The sequence below is a fragment of the Drosophila willistoni genome (genome assembly GCF_018902025.1).
Source record: "Drosophila willistoni isolate 14030-0811.24 chromosome XL unlocalized genomic scaffold, UCI_dwil_1.1 Seg142, whole genome shotgun sequence".
NCBI lineage: Eukaryota > Metazoa > Arthropoda > Insecta > Diptera > Drosophilidae > Drosophila > Drosophila willistoni.
In genome coordinates this window covers 6,765,154-6,780,870 of record NW_025814053.1, presented here as the reverse complement: position 1 = coordinate 6,780,870, position 15,717 = coordinate 6,765,154, and the positions used below count along the sequence as shown (strand labels likewise).

Here is a 15,717-nt window from a genome sequence, read left to right as displayed (position 1 = left end):
AGATACAAAAAACAAACAACCATTTCTCATTTAACAGCAACAGATTTAGTATCAACTAATACGCTTAATTAATACAAACAAACTATTATTGGGTTGTTGCCTATTTGCTGCAAATGAATGACTTTTGTCATCAAACATTGATCAGCTGATTACATCTTAGGCAAAAATAAGTGCCGCTTTAGCTTTCGATAGTTTTCGAATTATTTTAATTAATGTACAGTTTACAATTACAAAACCCTACAACTATAGCTTGATCTTAATGTTCCTTTTAATTCTTCACATCCTCCTTTGCAGTCGAATCGAATGGCACTTCTTCCACTTTGCTGAATCCAGAATAGCGTATAATTTTTCCCGTTCCCTCAACTTTGATGTGCCTTGCAAATTGCTGAGCCGGTGACATAGCTGCATCCTGTTCGGTCTTATAACCGTAGTATTTGGCCCAATCATTTCGTCCTGTGTAGACCATGTAGCAGACGAATCCGAATGCCTGCCAGGCCAAAATTGCATAGCCCAGGCTTAAGCGACGTTTCCACAGTTCGGCCCTTTGTTCTGGTATGGGATTTGTATTACGGCGGACGAAACGGCGAAGCCATTTCATCTCAAAGAGACCCATCTTGATTAATATTTGCAAGTTTTTGTTTTGTTATGTAAAATGAAGGCAAATATAAACAATTTAGAGATGTGAAGTGCAATGTGATGACTAGAGGTGGTGCCGGATTTCGATAACAATTTCAGTCTTAGCCACCCACTGAACAGATGGCGCCACTGTCAATTTTCTAACAGTGTGGCCAGAAACAGCTGAGAGTCAGAAAATTATTATTATTATTTTTTGTTAAATTAGCAAACAAAATACAAAATTATAAATAAACAGGTTAGTTGACGTCAACTGCGACAAGCAGTTTAAAATGGATAAAGCAATGCAAAACTTTTGCTTAGTTTATATCTCATTCCCAATTAGATAATTCGATTACTCCACTCCAACCAAGGACCGTCGGCAGGAGTGGGATCCCGCTCAAAATCCCAACAAAAGCAACAATAAGAATACACATACATATACAACTGCAGTTACAACTACAACTATACAAGTAGGCTAAACTCTCGTTTATAAGATTATATTTTTAAAGGAAATTTTTAGTTCAATTTATTTCTCAAACAGCTAGCACAATGCCCACTACAACACAACAATCCCCGCTGCAGGGTACAACACTCCACCCGCATCCACATACACATTCGCATCCGCACCCACATCAGGATAATATGAAACTAAATGCAGAGGAAAGCAATATGCCAAATTTATCAACCTTATCGCTGGACGAACTGAAGCAATTGGATCGCGATCCCGAATTCTTTGACGATTTCATTGAGGAAATGTCCGTGGTTCAGCATTTAAATGAAGAGCTTGACTCGATGATGAATCAAGTAGAGAATATATCACGTAAGCATTCCCACTATATAAATCCTACATCTACGTATGTCAATTGTCATTATTCTTGCAGGTGAGAACGAAAACAAGGGCTCACATCTAGTGGAGCTAAAACGAAGGCTCAGTGATGATTGTACGGCACTCAAAACACTCGGCGAGAAATGTGATCAATTGAATAAAAAGTATTTGAAAAAGTCAGAGGAATATGCCCCACAACATATCCGGGTATGAATGCCGTTTAAGAGTGCAAGTCTCTGGATCTTTTTTTTAACTTTTTGTTCTTGCAGGAATTACTCCAAATAGCAGCCTCAAATGCAGACGCTGATTGTGATCGGCATGTAGAACATTTTCTCAATGGTAAAATCGATGTGCAAACTTTCCTAAATACCTATCAGAGTTCCAAGAAGATTAGCTCAGAGCGCAAGGCCAAAGAGGAGCGTCTGGGCATACAACTCAGTGCCCTGGAGCGTGCTGGTATTTGAAACGAAAGGTATCGACAGCTGAAGTGATAAAGGCAGGGAAGCAAAACTCTTATACAGATGATAAAATATACGCAAATGATTGAAGATAAGAGACAACAACAACAAATGAATAATGATAATAATTGCATGTTGATACAAATGCTTTATATACACAGATACTTAATTCTATTCAATGTCCTTTCGGAAATGTTGTTTCCCTAATTCAACTCTGTCCTTTTTGTTTCTTTCAAAAGTCGCAATATAGAATTTAAGGCAATTTTGGTAATTTAAAGAAAAAATGGAAAGAAACTCAAAAAAAAAAGAAAAAAACCAGATCTGGTTATATTTTATACATGAAACACATTTGATCAAATAACACCAACAAAAAAACAAAAATCATAGATTTAAATACTTAATATATAGATATTTGTATACAAGAAAATTTTTTTGTAAAACGCATCGATAGGGCCAAGCAAATTGATAGCGTATCATTTATAAAGGTATAAGTTTTAATATATTACATATATGTATATGATTATAATCGAGGCAATCAATTTAAGGTTCATTTAGATACCAATATAATGTATATATATGCATATTCAATATGACTCCATTTATGGTAGTCATTGAAAGTTTTTCACAGAATTTTAGATAATTGGAATAGGCAATCATTTTGTTTGCCTCATAAATAAGTAAATTTTCTTTTCCAATTTTTTTTTGCGTGTTTTTTTTTTTTAAACTTAATATAATTCCTTTCTAATTGTTTGTGCCCCCAAGTCCGTTAGTCCAGTCAATATTATAGAAAATGTATAATTTAATAAAAACCAGAAATATATATATATATATGTATACATATTCATAAATTTTGTAAGATTGTGAAAATTGTGTTATTAATATTTGCATTTTATTACTCGTATCTTTCAGGATGAATAACTTGTGGTACTTTGAAGGAGTTATCCTTTTTATTTTTTTGTATCTGAACAAAACTAAAAATTGGATTCACCCGACAATCCTCGAATCTTTATTCCTTTAGCAGACTATTCGGCCGTCTTACATTTTCATTAACTTGAAATAACAGGGGAAACTTTTTGTGGCAAAAACTCCAAACGCCCAAATGCCGGACTGTATTTTATACATAAACATTAGACAGCTCTCTTGCAGCTTCCCACTTCATCTTGCTCTTGGTTTTTGGGCTCTCCTTTCTCTACGTGTATATGAAACAAAAAATGCCTTGTCCAGCTGTGCAGTTCCGGTTGCTGCCCGTCCTCCTGCTCACCCTTCTCCTACTTCTACTTCTACTTGTGCATTCTGCTCCCATTCCTTAACTGAGCCAAGCGTAACGTGCCATTTTTATTATTATTTTACTTTCTTTTCTTTGTTGCTCTAGTAGAACTTACTACACAGAATGTCATGGTGCCTAGACACAATTGTTAACTTTTGCTATCCTCCTAGAGGAAGATGGTCACTCGTCCTTTCATTCCCATACATATATTCATATGTATAACTATTTGCCATATAGTTTATTCCTTGTCTACGATTTGTAATTAGTGTCTGCTAGTTAAAAGTTACGTCATGTTGTGGTGATCAAGAATATATTTTCTTATAATAGTCAGAGATTAAGAAATTAATGTTTTCTCTTGACAAGGGCATACAAATGGCTTGAAAGTAGATTTTGATTTCGAAAGTATTTTAAAATTTATTTAATGACTTGCTGATTCAGTTTAATTCTGCATAATCTTCATCCTTTGCAATTATTTAGTACCTGTCGGAGACCCTATTAAGCTGAGTCATTACTCGATAGAAATCACTATAGATTCTAAATGGCTATCAATTGGAAAATTTGAAAGGGAGATTCATATTTGAAGTTTGTTTAGTTTTGGTCGTCAGATCTATTGGACGATCTTTTCTTTATCTAGATTCGTAATCAACACACCAATAAAAATGTTCAAGTTAGTATTATTCCTCTATTTCTGTGTAAAAATTGTTTAAGGTGTCTATTTGCATAATAACAACTTTTTTGTTGTTATATATCATAGAAGTAAACAAATTTATGAAACAATAGTAGTAATATTTTTATTTTACATTAGTTTTTCACAATGATAACCATTAATTTTTGATATGTTTCATATATAATCATGCGTAAGAATATACTATAATCTAGACTGAAATTAAACAAAAACGGATCTGGGTTTCATTTACCCCTTAAGGTATGCAATAGGGCAGAATAGAGAGTTATATCTTCAGAAAACATTTGACTTTTCTGCAAAATTTAACGATAATGTAGAACTTTTGTCGTGTTCTGTAATTCTAAAAACAACGAGAACGATTTTCATAAATGCGTTTTCAAATAGCGACCTTTTCAACTGTCTATTGCATACTATAGGGGGCAAAGTTTCAACATTTCACGTAGATCCGCCACTGCATTTGACCATACCTATTAAATGATTCATTTTCATCGAATTACTATCTAGAAACAAGGAAAATTTTGAAAAAAAAAACATTTTGCATGACTAAATTTGATATTTTCACTTTTCAAGTCATGAAACTACATTTACAGAGAGAAAATATCCTAAGCTACCCCCAAAACGCATAAATTCTAAAAACGATTGTCTAAAGTCTCTCAAATTACATAATGATACAATGCATTTTGTATATATATGTATGTATGTATTTAACCATTTATTTTAGGAATAAGATTATACAAATTGTATATATATTAAATTTATAGTTTCTGAGGCTTTTGGGCATTCCAAAAGTTGAAGATTTTTGGTTGTTGTCATCGCCTTCGTGACTATTGCAAAAGTATTTTTATTTATTTTTTTTGGTCAAATTAAAAAACATTTTGCAATTCTATAAAAGTGTATGTGTGTGTGTGTGCGACTTGAAAAAGTTTTCATGTCTTGGCGTTAGTTCATTGCTTTTTCCTGAGCAAAAAAGTTTTCCTCAACGTACTTAAGTGGGCCAACGCCTTCGTCGTGTGAGTGGTAACCACCTCATCCATTCGCCATTCCCTAACGCTCCTCTAAGGTGTTCAGGTAATTAGTTAGCAACTAGTTAGCCATTTTGTTGTACTTTCCTCTTTATGGCCAAGTTAATATGCGGCTTCCATGTGACATTATCACTCTCCCACACACACACACACAGGCACAATGCAACAAAGAAATAAATTTATGTACAACAAGAAGAAAACAAAAAACAAAAAGCAATGAAAATTTGCTCATTGAAAACTTTGTTTAAGTAAGTTGAAGAAATTTGGTCTGGTTTGGTTTGGCTTCTTGGTGGGATTTTGGATCTAAATTATTGTTTTTGTTAACAGAAATGCTCCAAAAATTTATTTTGTATATACTTTTCTTTCTTATAAGTCAAATCAGTTTTAGTTTTTGTATGGGATTAGATGTTAGATTGATTCAAAAACTTAAGCTTTAATTACTTTTGAATTCAGTAAATAGAAAAGTATCCACTTATTAGATGAATATACTTTTTGCATTTTGAGAGCTAAAATTGTTATTAAATTTGGTTTTCTTTTACTCGATAGTTAAAATTTTGAACTTTTAATATAAAATCTTTGTAATTCTAACCTTAAATAGTCTTGAATACATTCCATAGCTTTAATTTTAAAGTTGAATCGGAGATAATATGGAAATTATGAGTATAAACCAAGCATATTTAAAAAAAAAACCCTTTACTAATTTCCATTTTCAGCTACAATAAACCCATTTGACAGGGCATGAGAGGGGAAAGGGGACCCTATATATATACATATATGTATATGAAGGAGTAACGAACATGTATGGTAACAAAACGCAGTGAAATCGGCTTACAAATGGCCACATAAACCAAGAGCGGCAAGCGAAAAGCAACAAATTGCCGGCTAATCTTGGCTATTTCCGTTTAGTCTCTTTCTCTCTGTCTGTGTGTGTGTGTGTGTGTGTGTGTGTATGTGTGTGTGCGTGTTGTCTGTGTGCATAAAGGCAAAAGGGATTTGTTAAAGGACGTTTTGGGGGGAGCGGGGAAATGAAATAATTGATTTGCCATGGGATGTTTTTGGTCGGGGGAATTGCAAAAATGTAGCAGAAGGAGTTTTAACTGGTCAATAAACTCTCGAAAACAAAGTAAATTAGGATAGAAGTCGAACAATTTTGAGTGACACTCGACAAGCACTTTATTAACACAATTTCCGTTTCCGTTTCAAAAGAGAGAGAGTGTGCATGTGTGTGTGTCAGTGTGTGTCTGTTTGTGAATAGAGAAGTTATCTCAAAGTTTTCAGCTTTAAATGGCCACAACAGAAAATAATCATAATCATAAAGCGTCACAATCTCGACAGCTTCATTTCATGGCCTCTCTCTCTCTCTCTCTCTTAATTACTCCATCTGTGTGTGTGTGGCATTTCCACTAACATTTTCTTTCATTTTCCACCCATTGTCGCTAATTGTGTGCGCTTTTGGTCTTGGCCAACAAGTCTACTCAACATTCTCATTGAAATTTTTGCATTTGTTAGCATAATGTTTGTCCCTGGAAGTGAAAAGAAAATGGTGACGCTATCTTAGGAATGGGTTGCCATTAGACTTGACTTAAGTGTGCATTTCTTGTGTAATAACAATTAGGATACACATTGCCAAGATATGCCAAGGAAAGCATAGACAAGAGGAAATTAATTATTTTTCATGACAACCAACGACTACCTTTCTGACTCCTGTCCCTCCTAATCGCCATCTGATGGAAGTTCATCTCTTGCAATTAACCAAATAGAAGCTGAGCCATTCATTTGGTTCAAAAAGAATAATGCAAAGCTGTGAGGTATTATGACCCGATACTCCGACAACTGTCGACAATTTACACTATCCACATAACTTTGAAATGGTCAGATATCAATCAATTTATGACCATTAGTTGGTAAAAATCGTTAAAAAGGGAGTAAATATTGTTGTAAATAACGATATTTAAATGACTAAAGCTTGAAACTCATCGAATTGGTAGGATGGAGACTTCAAGTCTTATGAAATGCAGTTTTAGAAGACTTTTAACCACATTTTCTCGAACTGTAACATTTTGTTTGTGTTTTCTCATTCTTAAATTTAAAATGTTTCTCCCCTAAAAATGTTTTCAAAATGTTTTGAAACGGATTTCCTGCAAGTCTTTTTTGTAAAGCGAAAGAAAATATTTGTAGATTATTGAGAAATTATCATAAAAATTGTTGGTAATTTTTCTCAGAGAGTATTTTTGATAATTTCTAAACCATTTAAAAAAAAACAATTCCAAAAAGACAGAAATACAAACTTCGCAAAGCGAACTTTTCAGATTCATTGATTTATTGCACTTAAAAGATAAATTAATATTTAATAATTATTAATTTACGATACAGTTAATGTGTATAAGTGGTTTAAGTGAAGAGGAGAAAAGTTTAGAGAAAATTCTCAAAAATTTACTTACAACTAAACTTACAGTTAGTAATAATAAACAAAACTGGAAAGACTTTTTGTTACAAACAATTTGATATTTCCGTTTTGTTGTTGCGTTATTTAATTTTTGTACTTATCTGTCTGTCTAGGCTTTTAGTTACATTATTAATTTGCCATTTTGTGCACATTTAAATTGGGCTAAATCATCACAAATGCACAACTTTCATATATGTATATAGTAAGCTGAGTTATACTGTCTCTCATCTCATGCCCCGCCTCCTCGGTTCTCCTTTGCCCACTTTACCCACTACTTAACTCATTTCCCCTATCGCGCAACGTTCGTTTCGTCTCATCCCAAAGTCAGGGAAAATTTTTGTTTGGCGTGCATATTTCGTAATTTGTATTTTGTATAAAATGCTAAAAGTTTTGTCATTAAGCCTTTTTAATAATAAATTATATACTTGTATGTGTGTGTGTGTGTGTAAAATGCAGGCTGAGACTGGCACACACACAGAGAAAAAGAGAGTGAGAGAGAAACAACCAGGCAAGAGTGTTGCCATTGACCCGAGGCACAACTCATACAAGCCCCAAAAAACCGAAACGATACGAAAATTCTCCGTATCCGCGACTTTGTGTCCTGCTTTATCATCATACACACACCACACACACACACACACACACACATACAGTGTGTATACATAGAACATACATCCATGGCTCTCTCCATGGAAATGATATTTATTATATAATTATGCACAAAGTATGACAATATGGGGTAATACCCAACTGAGTGGGCCAAAATAAAAAAAAAAAAAAAAACAAAAAAGGGTCATGTAAGATTTCAGTGAACCACAAAGAGTTCAACATTCGCCACTTTTTTTCCTCTTCTTGATGTTGCTGTTGTTGTTTAGTTAGGTGACTTAATAACGAAAATGTAAACCATTTTAGCGGTTGTTGAAAGACATTAAACGGAAACTTGGCCAAAAAGAATCATTTTAAGCACATTTTAATTATTCATTCGGTGATTTATCTGAAATAGCTAAAGATGTGTCTCTTCTCATTCCAAATCTGAGAGGATCTGAGTCCAATTCAGAGCTGTTTGTCTTTATAGTTTATACGTATAAAAATTGGAAGAATTCATATATTAGATATCGCCAATTTATGCTCTCGAGGTCGGTTGAAATGAATTGGAGCAATTAAGGCATAAAGGATTTTCGCTTTAACATGGCCTTTTATTGGGCTGTTTGTTGTGGTTTCTGCAGGAGCAAGCTCAGTTGGCCAAACGAAAAAACAAAAATTTATGAAATTCGCTGACTGCCTTTAAAATATGTATATATGTATATGCATTCTCATTCGCATCAGTCACTGCAATGCAGTTGGAGCATCAAAATTGAAATGCAATTGGTTGGGCGAAGGCTGTTTCTTTCTCTGCATTCGTTTGTCTCTCTATCGCTATCTCTTTCTGTATCACAATATGGGGTAATACATGTCGTATACTTGTTTTCAAATTGTTATGAATGTTGAATTGCTTTTAAAAAGCAAAACATTAGTAATATATTAATATTACTCTCAACTCTATATAAAGTTTTATGTAAAGAAACTTTACAATTTGCGACTTGATTTATGTATATAAACCTTAAAGCCTTTTCCTGCCAACACACCAGTCATGACACACACACACACACAGACCACCATCTATTCGCCCCTCAAATACTGTCATATGCAATTTTTATTATGCAAAGAGCTAAAAATTGTGACCTGTGACCTCTTTCATGTCCATTTGTCTGGGAAATAAAAATTCACACACACTGACAGAGAAATATGGCGAGAAGTAAAGAGTGTATATGTGTGTGAGAGAGAGAGAGATAGAGAGAGGTGGAGGTTAAGAGCGAGATAGAGAACGAGACAGTGTGAAAATTTGCTACCATTAGGCAGCAGTAAAGCAATGTACAAACTGGGCTATCATGCATGCTGTCGCTTCTTGGTTGCCCATAATTGGGATTCCAGTTACCTGCTCTAGTATCATCGCTTCCCCCCCCCCTTCCACGTTCTTCACCCCATCAAATGGCACCCACTTTCTGGCCTTTTCTGCATAATTTTCATGGAAATGCCATCAGTGGTTTTCTACCTTTTGAATCGTCTCTGAGACCTAATTTGATTTCAAAACCATAAAAAACAACTGCAAAAATTCCGACTGGGTCAATTAGGAAACTAGATTTTCATTTTAATGATCTCTCTGACTTTCTCTCTCTGTCACTCTCTTACTTTTTAGGTCGTTTTCAGTTTCCTTATCCTCAATGTCGCCCTTGACTTGTATTCTGTTCTGTTCTGAATGTGAGTCGCACAAAGAGATGCAAATGTCAAATCAGCGACAGAAGCAGCATCATCTCTAACAATGGGACACACACACACAATATGTTGCGCATACGCCATGGGGGCTACAAACAAAGGCGTAAAGAATGTCGTTTTGTTTTTGCTGTCCCCCCTCTCACGTTCAAGCCATCATCAGCATTACAGGGGCGTGACTATGGTATTAGTTGTGCCCGTTTGAGTTGAGAAGAATAGAATCGGGTAGAGAAAACAATGGGGACTAGGCAAGTGCTCTTTCTATCCCTCTCTCTCTCTCTGCCTCTCGTTTGGTTTAGTTGGTGGACACATATGTGTCACATGTGGTTTGGCTTGAAAGGCTTTTGGACTCATGGTTCTGTTTGTTAGTTTAATGCAACAACAATCGATTCATTCCATTCGATGTTTAGAAACTTTAGAAAGAAGAAAAATCGTTTTGCTATATAATATTATTAACAAAAAGATCCTTCCATTGGGGTTTAACGCTGGAAGTATGCCCCAACAAGTACAAAGATATGTAAGTGCATATGATTCATATGACACTCATGAAAGAAGTTAAAGCCGCAGCAGTTCGCAGAATGGAGTAAGGCAATAAAAAGTGAAGGGTGAGAGAGGAAGAGTCACAGACGGGACTTCTCAGCAGTGACATTTATATTGTCCTTTCACATGGTAGCCACTTCATTTGCATTGTCCTTGCTTATTGTTTGTGGTTGTTTGCAGTGGCTAAGCTACCCACTCACACACACACACACACACACAACTCGATCTCTTACTCGACCCGCCTAAACCGCATTTCACTCTCGGTCAACATTTTGTTGTGCATTTGCTGACAGTTTTCACGTACTGCATAGTGAAAATTGCATTTGTTTTGGTTTTAATTAGCAAACAGAAACCGCAAATAAGTGGCGGAGAAAATAAAAGCAAAACATAGATAGACAGAAGTAAGCAGAGAGAGAGAGAGAGAGAGAGAGAGAGTGCGAGTGAGCTTTAAGTAGGTGAGAGATTATGCGAAGGAGTACTTAATAAAAATATAAACCTACTGCAAAAGGTGCCAGAGGACGTAAAATGTTATCCATAAAGGTGCCAGACAGTTGGTCTAGCTCAACACTTTCAGTTCAGTCAAGCTAATGCAAAATTTAAATACAGTGAAACCTCGATATAACGAACTTCGTTATAACGAAAAACCCAATATAACGAATTTTTTGTTAAGTCCCTTGAAAGGACTAAGGTTTTACATTTCAGTACCTATAGCGAATCAATAGATATAACGAATAATTTTGCGATCCCCCTCAGATTCGTTATATCGAGGTTTCACTGTACTACATTTACTTCAGTGGCAGATCAAAGCTACCAAGAGGGGAGTATGTATTAATGGGCTACTTTCCGATTCTCAGTCCGTAAACTATCTGTGGGAACTCTTCTGCCAACGCCTATAAGTATGCTGTAGTTAGCTGTGACTTCTTATTTCGTTTCAACTAGATTAAGCTCTTAAAGTCAATTCGTTTGTTTACCAAATTTCTGGCTAGACAATTGTTATAATATTGATGTTCTATGACCCCAAAGGAATCACCAGACAGATTCAGCCACTGTGTTCATAGATACATTGCCTTAAGTAACACCCAAGACTCAGTACATAGATTTGAAGTAAGCTGAGTATAGTATAAAACTCATTATGTGTGTGTGTGTGTGTGTGTGTTGGAAAGTATATATATAAGATAGTTGTGCTGCCCGCATCCTTGACAAGATGCCTTTGCCATTGCTTTTGCTTTTATGGTTTCAACTGGTACTAAAAGCGCTTCAATTAGCTCACTGACGACGAACTCTGATGAGACCAAAGTAAATTATGTGCTAATTGAAGTATGCGTATGACTGACAACTGTCTGGCCTCCGCCCGAATTCCCTCCGTCCTCTTCGCCCGCTCTCTGCATGCTCTACGTGTTGGAGCTAGAGACACGAGATGACATCCAAAGTGGCCATAAAACTTACTCAACGCATTTACATACTTAGACCCTGATGACTGAATGATGATGGGTATCTACATACATACATACCACCTTTTGGCATGCAAAAGTGCACAATGTTGAAATCACGCTTAGATAAAAGTTAATTTCATTCATTTTAAATATAATTTGATTAAAGTTCTACGTGTAGAGGAAGCTACTAAGACATGATCGTAGCATAAAGGACACAAAAGGGTCAAAACGATTGATTAATTGATTAAGTGTTTATTGAATTTAGTAAGAGATTCTCTCTTCAGAATTTGCTTGGTAATGTTTGTCTTATCTAATGCTGAAGCTTAAACGACACCCATGACATTTCAACATGACTATATTTCTGGTTAGTTGTCCTCTAAAAAACGCACGTAGAAACCATAAAACTATAATAAAGCAAAGAAGAAATGAGCAGCAGCAGCAGCAGCAGGAACATCATCGTCATCATCATCATCATCATCTTAAAAAGAGTGCCAAAGTCAGGAGAGTGGGGTAGAGTAGAGTGAAGTTAAGTGAAGTGATGTAGAAAAAAGGAGAATGAGAATGAGAGTGTGTGAGGTGGTGGTAGTGGGGGGCAAAAGGACACATCCATCAAGCCAAGAAAGGTTGAATTTGAAGTCAAACCCTATGCGAAACATGAATACTCTAATAGAAAAATACACTCTCAGAATATTCTTGTCAACTTCTAGGACTTTTCAGTTACTTATTGCTTGGTAAACTCTGAGTTCAAAATGGTCAAATGTGAGTTTATCGGATTGAACGAATTGCTTGACTCTTCGTTAGGTAAAGGCCATAAATATTTCAAGCAGTTGTATTCCTTACACTTACCTCTCTTTCTCTCCCTCTGTCTCTCTCTCTCTCTCTCTTTGGGTCCTTTTTACTTTACCTCTTGACAGTCAGACATGTGCCATGGACATGCAAGTAGTGAGCTCGTGGCAAAGGATATGATACTCATTCTGCTTTCAACCAACCACCCAACCACCCAACTACCCATCTACCATCTGTGTTGGTCTGTCTTCCTGTCGTGGCATTCATTTATGCACTTGCTCGCTCATATTGTTGCGTACTTACTCAAAAACTATAAAGTGGAGTCACTTTGGTGTCATGTCAACACCCAAAGCCCTTCCGTTCCATCCCCTCCACCCGCACATTCCTTCTTGGTCACTGTCTTTGCGTCACGTCAGGAAGAAATGTAAGTTGAGGTGAGTAAAAATGTGTGTGTGTGTGTGTGGGGGCAGGTGGGCTTAATGGGGTTGGGAACTTGTTTTGATTTGATCTCTCTCGGTACGCAATTTCACACACAGTTTTCTACGAATTTTCCAAAAATTTGTATGCAGCTGAGAATTAAAGTTTAATTTTTATGTGACTACTGGTCTGACCCTCTCACCGAGGCCAAGCAGCTTCCAAGGGGTCGATGTTAGGTGGTGATGGTTGAGGGTTGGGGGTTTGGGGGTTGCTCCACTGCATGCACCGTTAAATCTCTTAATCGACATTGACGGCCACAGTTGGCCCGAAAAATGAAATTCGTAAAACTTTTACCAGTTGCATTTAGAAAATGGTCAGAAGAGGGAACGACAGACTGACTTAACCCGTCGGCAGACCAAGCGACCGACCGACCGACAGTCCAACCGACCGACAAACTTACCAAGCCAACCATCTTGACACAGGGGTCTCATGATCGGGGTAAGGGGAATTGCAATGGCTCCAACTGTGCGCCATGTTAATGGCAAATGGCGTTCGCTGCTGTCGCTGTCGCAGCCTTTATTCGCCTCTGTCCCTCCCTTTTGCCGGCAAATGCAATGGTACAAGGTTGCCAACACCACTACCGAAAGAGACATACATACATACATATATTTACATTGGTGCGAAAGGGAAAGAATAAATGGGAAGGCAAGGCAAGGCAAGGCAAGGCAAGAGTTGAGTCGAGTCGAGTCGAGAGTCCGTTGCCATACGAAAATTTATTACACTTTAAATAACGTATACGTATATAACGAAATATCCAAGAGAAGGTACAAAACGTACAAGGAGCATGCTCAAATATATAAACATACATATATATATTTGAGTATGTATGTATGTGCATGAAATAAGCCAATTTTCAGTGAAAACGGCAGCTGAAAATGCATTTTGTCCATACATACACACATACATACATACACATACATATGTACATATACGAACCTTGTAAAGGAGTTTTTGGTACTCAACTCAGCAGACAGAAGGAGAAATGCAAGCGAACGACATGCATCAACTTCCCCGCCCATCAGAATTCCAGCTATGCGACATTTGTTCACATTTCTAATTAGGAGATGGCATAACACTGGCTCCATTTGCTTTTCTGCTTTCCCAACCCCAACCCCCCCCAGCCCCAGCCCCTCCCCCATTTACATGGGGCAACCTATAAGTCATCTAAACTTTGTACAATAAAAATCTCATTAAAAACTATTACAGTCCATATTTAACAAAACGACCATGTGAGGGCGAATATATTCAAATTCGTTTTGAATACATTTTGAAATCGTTTAATTCTGTAAAAAAACAAAAATAAATCTGTAAAAAATAAAAAAAATAAAAATATATATATATATATATATTATATATTATATATTAATAAGATCAATCGAATATTCATTCAATATTTACTACTAGCATGGAACTGGAAAATATCACAATATAGTAATTAAATTAAGAGATAAAAAACTGCTAAATTTTTACATTAATTATTTATATTACTTGATACTAGAGTTAACTAAAGGTTACAAAATAATATATTGTTAAGTTTTTCATTAATTAATTCAATTAAAATAATGAAAATTCTATTAGTAATTTTGAAGATGAGTCTTTGTATTCAAACAAACCACTTCAAAAAAGATTATTGCTTCTGAAAGATATTTTTGTAAAAATTTTTGAAGTCTTTCCTAGTTCTTCCTAGATTTTGACCCAATCTGAATCTGAATAATTCTGTCACCCAATGATTAATATTTTGGGTTAGGCAGAGCCGATGGACTATAAGTCGCTCTTTTTGGTCTATAGTGTCGCGTCTGTGTCTTAATTTTGATGGAAAAATTCTTGGTTCTTGGATATGAAAAATTTACCAGTTTCGGTGGTTTAACATATCGATTAAAAGGAGAAATCACCCTGCTATTGATATGTATCCTAAAACCATGTTTAAAACAATTATTGAAATATCTAAAAATTATAAACTTTAAACTTTAAAAAATGTTTAAAATTCTATGTTTTTAACTTATGAAGATATATCTTAAAACTTCAAGCTTGAAAATACTAGAAAACATGTGGAACAAATGGTTTAATTTGCTTGTTTATAAATCGCATAGATCCAAGAAATTTAGTGGTCAAAGTTCTACAACACGTAAAGGAAAATGAGAAAATACATATAATGAGATCTAAAGTTGAGTGAGCTGATTTCAAGTTTCAGGCCTAAACTTATGACACTTGTGAAAATGTTGAACAGATTGTATATTTGTTTCAGTATGAACTGACATAAAAGTCCAACATGACGTATGTGTAATATTGATAATGAAATATATGTATGTATGTACATACATATAGAGAGATACAGATATATAAGTACATATGTCTATTGCTGCCATTGACATTGGATATGTCCACTCATAATGCTATGATTTTATTTGATTCGACTCTTGTTAAGCACAGTTGGTAACCTCAAAAAAGGGCCATCGCGCAAATGAAAGCAAAGCGAAATTACTGTTCAACCAAAACTGTTTGCTCATAGTGGTTGGTTTGACAAAGCACACACAGAGACTTACACACACATACACATACACGCACACACACTTATACATGCGTTGGTTTGTCAATGGTCGAAACGGTGTGATGGGATAAAAGGGGAGGAAAGGGAGCTGAAGCAGAAGCGCGTCCCAGGTGACTGGGGAACTGACAGTTCGATGTCACTTACTTACGCTAATTAAACGACTACCCACTGCCACCACCATCGGATGGCGTTGGTCCTATTCCTGATATTGCCCTTCTCCTGGCTTTACTCCTGCTGCTGCTGCTGTTGTTGTTGTCGCTGTTGCTGATAGCCATTTTCTCGTTGGCACCCCTTTGACTTCTCT

At 35.9% G+C, this 15,717-nt stretch overlaps 2 protein-coding genes across 4 annotated transcripts; one reads left to right on the top strand and one right to left on the bottom strand.

Annotated features, from left to right (window-relative positions):
* Positions 1–177: 177 nt before the first annotated feature.
* LOC6644617 lies at positions 178–706 on the bottom strand. The gene has a single exon (XM_002067430.4). The coding sequence runs from the start codon at positions 611–613 to the stop codon at positions 269–271; it is 345 nt and encodes a 114-aa protein (XP_002067466.1). The 5' UTR covers positions 614–706; the 3' UTR covers positions 178–268.
* A 135-nt stretch (positions 707–841) lies between these two features.
* Positions 842–2,747, top strand: LOC6644618 (vacuolar protein sorting-associated protein 37C). Of its 3 annotated transcripts, XM_023176970.1 has the most exons (5): positions 842–871; positions 959–1,085; positions 1,136–1,435; positions 1,497–1,648; positions 1,711–2,747. In XM_023176970.1, exons 3-5 carry the CDS (start codon positions 1,165–1,167, stop codon positions 1,903–1,905), a joined length of 618 nt encoding a protein of 205 aa, XP_023032738.1. In that variant the 5' UTR covers positions 842–871; positions 959–1,085; positions 1,136–1,164; the 3' UTR covers positions 1,906–2,747. The 3 variants fall into 3 exon arrangements, with proteins under 3 accessions (XP_023032738.1, XP_002067467.1, XP_046867503.1); XM_002067431.4 differs by lacking the exon at positions 842–871 and having other exon boundaries at positions 942–1,085; positions 1,157–1,435; XM_047011547.1 differs by lacking the exon at positions 842–871 and having other exon boundaries at positions 942–1,085.
* Positions 2,748–15,717: the final 12,970 nt, after the last annotated feature.

What these genes read in the sequence shown, in the direction of transcription:
- LOC6644617 (XM_002067430.4), bottom strand. Translation starts at nt 613, where the DNA reads ATGGGTCTCTTTGAGATGAAATGGCTTCGCCGTTTCGTCCGCCGTAAT.
- LOC6644618 (XM_023176970.1), top strand. Translation starts at nt 1,165, where the DNA reads ATGCCCACTACAACACAACAATCCCCGCTGCAGGGTACAACACTCCAC. An exon ending in TCAAGTAGAGAATATATCAC is followed by an intron (nt 1,436 to 1,496) that starts GTAAGCATTCCC and finishes TTATTCTTGCAG; the next exon opens with GTGAGAACGAAAACAAGGGC. An exon ending in ATGCCCCACAACATATCCGG is followed by an intron (nt 1,649 to 1,710) that starts GTATGAATGCCG and finishes TTGTTCTTGCAG; the next exon opens with GAATTACTCCAAATAGCAGC.